At 35.4% G+C, this 5,257-nt stretch overlaps 1 protein-coding gene across 4 annotated transcripts in view; it reads right to left on the reverse strand.

The window, feature by feature from the left end:
• Positions 1-5,257, reverse strand: part of LOC108693726 (SLIT-ROBO Rho GTPase-activating protein 1-like) — a 79,911-nt gene that overhangs the window by 9,480 nt on the left and 65,174 nt on the right. For all 4 annotated transcript variants that reach the window (XM_018202828.1, XM_018202829.1, XM_018202832.1 and 1 more), the window contains exons 5-11: positions 4,744-4,872; positions 3,946-4,167; positions 2,448-2,723; positions 1,133-1,728; positions 833-1,054; positions 573-643; positions 303-483 (exon numbers count right to left, since the gene is read on the reverse strand). In XM_018202828.1, coding sequence (XP_018058317.1) covers positions 303-483; positions 573-643; positions 833-1,054; positions 1,133-1,728; positions 2,448-2,723; positions 3,946-4,167; positions 4,744-4,872 — 1,697 coding nt within the window. The remainder of the gene's footprint in view (positions 1-302; positions 484-572; positions 644-832; positions 1,055-1,132; positions 1,729-2,447; positions 2,724-3,945; positions 4,168-4,743; positions 4,873-5,257) is intronic.

A 5,257-nucleotide genomic window follows, 5' to 3' on the forward strand; every position in this document is an offset into this window, starting at 1 on the left:
AAAATAATTTTTATTATAAACATTTATTACAAATAAACATATTTATTACAAACATTATAGCAGTATAAAAATGAAATTCCTAATTATTTTGTAATTATAGCCACAAGTACTAAACTACACTTTTCTCTTAGTGTATAATTTCTAAAGCCCATTGAAATTTTTCGACTGGCGTTCCGTGAACTATAAAATTCCAAAGTTTGAATAAATTCTACCGAGAAAGAATTTTCCATAAAAGATGCGCAGAGTCTTTTCTTATTAAGCATTAAAATAAAATTCATAATAATTAATATAATATTACTAACTTTATCTTGAGCATAATATATTTGTCTGGAATCAGTCCCTCCCTGCCAGCTAGAGCGCCTCGCCACCAATCATTGCTGACCTGCGTGTATAGCGTCAAGGTGTCACCCTTCTTGAAGCTCAGCTCTCTCTCTGATCTTGCATTGAAGTCAAACTGCGCCGTAGCTTCGAGGTTCTCTGATTCTAATAGATAGAAAATAGAATATATTACACTTTATACAAAATATTTTTTAATTTAACAACATCTTACATCTTCAAAAAAATTGCATTACCATCTTCGGATGGGTAAACTTCCGAGTCCATGTCTTCCTGTACTTGATCCGTCGGTGAATCTCCCACATCTCTAAATCATGAATTATGTCAATAGTAAAAAAATTTTTTAAATACAAAAGTTACCTAAAGTTTGATAAAAAGTTGCGACATTTCTTACAATTAGTTTCATTTACAATGTTTATATTATACATATATATGTTAAATGTTAATTGTCTTAACACAATATTCGATATAAATAGATCAACTTATTTGTACTTACACGTCGTCAGGTTCTCTGCTAATGTATTTTTCATACTGAGTGCCCCCGATGTCTTCTGGGAAGATTTCCTCGCAAAATGTAATGATGTTCTTGATAAGCTCGTTGACTTGATTCTGATATTGGACCTGATCCTTGTCTTCCGGAACGGGCACCAAAGTTGGACCAAAGCAGATAGCCAAGTTGTACGGATCCATCATGTTCTCGTCCGAGAATTCCGACAGGCTGTTTAAAAATAGACCAGACAATTTTAAATCTAGCAACTTTACACGAATGAATTCTTCGCAGAGCGATAATACTCACTGGTTGAGAAAGGCAAAAAGATATCGCATGACGATTACAACTGGCCGTGGCAGACTCGCTATCATCTCCTTCATTTTGTTTACAAAGTCCTGTTTCGATTCGAGTTGCGCCAACTCCATCAGATGCTCGAAATAGATGATAGGAAAGAGGGGCTCGCGCAACTCCCTCAGATAGAGCTTTAGTACCCCGGCGACACTATTGATGTCTGAAGCATCAGTGACATCCGCAAGTGGATCCTCACCACGCTCGAACCACTCGCGGAAATTGTTGATTTCTACCTGCGAGCCCGACACACGGAAGATACCCTGATGGTGCAAGCCATACAGATTAATCACGCGGATGCAGCTCTTCATGATCAGCGGTATCTCCTGATTCGTGCTCTCCAGATATTCCTCGAGCGAACCGCCAAACAGCTTCGGTTGACCGTTCATCTGCAGACGACCGATTCGTTTGCGGCGTGCTTGCTTCTGCTTTGTCGTGGAGATCGAGGGGTTTGGGCTAGCATTTGAGCCATCCAGCAGGCTTTGTCGGATATACTCCTGTTTCGCGTCTAACCTGGCTATTCTCGATGTTCCAAGAAGATACTCTCTAAATTTCTATATTAACATGAAGGATAACATGATTTTTATGAATCGCATTTTTTCTGCCATGTCAAAGTCGATTCTTGTAACTGGCAGAATGTTTATTGTATCAGTTACTTTATGTTGCATAACATAAGCGATTGTCGTTCTGAATGCATCCAAATATATTTTATATTTACTATATTATTATAGTATATCACAAAATGTTAAAGGGTCACTTAAAATTAACACTAAAAAAAACCAAATTCGAAGTTATGTATCTTTGCGAAAAATGATTGTAGAGCAATGTTTAAAAACGTTAAAAAAAAAAAGAGAAAGATATGTAATTTTGAATTTTTGTCCTTTTTAGTTCTAATGTTAATGTTTTAATTTTATTGAATATAGTATATTATGTATTATTATATTTTTGTACGTTAATAGTTTTTTTAAAGCAGAATGTAAAGTCTGCATGCCAATAATTCTGTCAATCTTAATATAGTATATATAGTCTACAGATGAAAGAAATTGAATAATAATAAATATCATATGCATTCGATATTTTAATTCTTTTTTTGAAAATTCTATAATATAAATGAAAAACTGCATTTTTATTTTGAAAAATAATAAATATTGCATATAGTGATGCACGTCCGGCTGCTTTCTATTTATCCTTTGTATCGCGTTTCCCTTATCTTTCGAATGTTAATGCGACGATCAATATATTACTGCACGATCGTGCAACTTTCTAAACTCACCGTGAGGTAGAATTCTTCAGTCTCTTGTCTATCAGCTCGTAACTTGATTTGCAGCGTCTCCGGCGGTCTGGACGTAGATACGGCATTCTCGCCGAAATATCTCGAGCAATCATAATCTTTAGCGGTCAACATTTCAAGCAGGCTCGCTTCCGCCGTCTCCAAAGTCTTCCACACTTCCTCTGACTCAGTTCGCAGCGACGTCACTCTCTGTTGTAATTGCTGCAATCTTTGCTCCATTTCAGAGTGCAGCATCTTTTGCAATTCGGGTTCGGGCGTCTATCAGGAAGAAACAGATTGATGGATCGCATCGACAATGGCTATGAAGAAATTTCGAAAAATCAGAATATTTTTCATAATTTTTAAAATTCATTCTCTCAAATGCTTTCGCAATTGTATTATATTATTAACTATTATTAACTATTATATTATTAAAATTAGGGATGCATCGAATCGTAAAATTATCGGTTATCGGATATCTGAAAAGTACGTGATATCGATTCGTGTATCCTATATCCAGTCGAACATATAATAGAGCAAATAGCCGAATTTTGGATATTTTCTCGGATATCTGATACAAATTCCCCAAAATTAAAAAAAAGCAAGGGGAAAAAAACTGATAACAATTTATCCAAAGCCGAATGTTCAACTCGGCCTTGGATAATATAAAATGCCACATCTTACGTCAGCAAACCTCAGAACTTAAAAAAGTATAAACTATGAATAACTATATTAAGAAATACATCACGTGAATTATCAATCACTGTTCGCGCATTTTGATAAATTCAATCATAAACTCGAGATATCATGTCATCAGTCTTTCTAAAACCTGGCTAAAACCGGCTATTTCCAGTCACATGATCTTTCTAGGGAGCTATTATCTGTTTCGTTATAATAACTGGATCGACAAGAGCGGCGATATTACATAATGCGCTCTTCTCTGTAAATTTGTTATCTATTCTAATCATATTTCTAACTATAATTGTAATTCATACCACTTACTCTATTTATTCCTCATTTTTGTATATCGAATCTTAATACAAAATTTGTTTTATATATACAATTTACACACACACACACACACACACACACACACGCGCGCGCGCGCGCGCGCTCTCTCTCTCTCTCTCTCATTCTCATTCTCTCACTCTCTCACTCATGCTCACTTATACTAATTTTTTTCTCCGTTTTCAGACCATATATTTAAGGCTTCCTTAAATTTATCATTAGATGCTCAGTAGCCAATAAAATAATTCGTAAAGCGTCTGAAGATAAGCCTTAAATATAAAGCATGACTATGAATACAGGCATTTGTATACTACCGGTTTGTTTTTTCTTTTATCACATGTCACTTATTGTAACAATTTTTTTATTTTTTGTACAAATTTGAGGAGATTTTGTCCAAGAGTATTAAATAAATATTGATCTCTCTCTCTCTCTCTCTCTCTCTCTCTCTCTCTCTCTCTCTCTCTCTCTCTGTCTGTCTCATTCTTTTTCATACCTCATCTCCACGCTGTCCTTGGAATTCAAACTTTTTGGGAATCATGAAGGCCGCGTGATGAGATTCCATAAATCTCTGTTTATCTGCTCGGGAATCGAGTGCACCAACGAACGCAGCTAATTGTTCAGCGCCAGATTGTAGGGAACGCTGTCTACCTTCTTCCGCGCTACAGTGCATCAACAATGCCCTTGCTATGCAATTGTGGAATCCAAAATCCATGCACTAAGAGTGAAAACAAATACATATTTAATCTTTATTTATCTCTTATTCTAAAATAACATTACATTACATTAATGATTAAAAGTAGAAGTTCTTTTCTAGTTTAGGATTTCAGTCTCAGTAAAAGCCCAGTACCAAGAAAAGTAGAAGTTAGACAGTAAGTTGAACCTAACTTCTCCTTCAAAGTTTTTAGATCTTCTTTATGATTATTTTTATTTTATCTTTTCCAGTTATTTTGTATTTTCTATTAAGATAAATCACTGGATAATGATTTGTTAAATGACAGTATAAATTCAGTCCGAACGATATATATCGTCACGTTATTTCATGTGTCAATAAGACTTTTCAAACCTGTTGATTGACAGAGAGATCCGAGAAACCTCTTTGTCTTACAGCCAATCAATCAGGCTCGAAAGCTTGTCGTACAGCAAAAAACGGATAAATGTGGTATTATTGAATGTGATATTATTGAGTCTTACAATGTGATGAATGTATATAAGTGCAATGATTATAGAGATTGGTGAAGATGTGGCCATTCGCGGGATCAATAAGATGTACGTGCACAGATGAATAACTTACGTCAATGAGATCGGATAGGTCATCGACGAAATACTTGTGTATTGTCGTGTTTGAAGCCTCCAGGCACAGGATGTACTCATTTCTTGCTTTGAGCGCCTTTAATTTCGCCTCCTGATATTTGCTCTTCCTCTGAAAAGGAAATATTTCGAATTAAAGATGATAATGTGTCTTACTCTAAAGAGCGACCGGAGAGACTAAGGCAAGCCTAAGTAATTTCATTAATCAACAGTGCCGACTAGCGTATTAATTGATTGACTCCGTTAATTCCCCAGGATGAACTTCCTTCTCTCGCTTTTCTCCCCAAGGATTGTTCACGTTATCGCTGCTCACATTATTACAATTAAGATCTTCGTTCTGCCAATAAATAATATCACTTATGTAGCTTTCATGCGTCTTGTGCTGCTTTCAGTGGTAATTCATCCAAATTTATTTATCTTAGACTTAAACCTAATAGCTTGCAGCTTTCGTAACTTATACGATTGTTTAACAATCGAATATATATATATATATATAT

The sequence above is a fragment of the Atta colombica genome, unplaced genomic scaffold (assembly GCF_001594045.1).
Source record: "Atta colombica isolate Treedump-2 unplaced genomic scaffold, Acol1.0 scaffold96, whole genome shotgun sequence".
Lineage (NCBI taxonomy): Eukaryota > Metazoa > Arthropoda > Insecta > Hymenoptera > Formicidae > Atta > Atta colombica.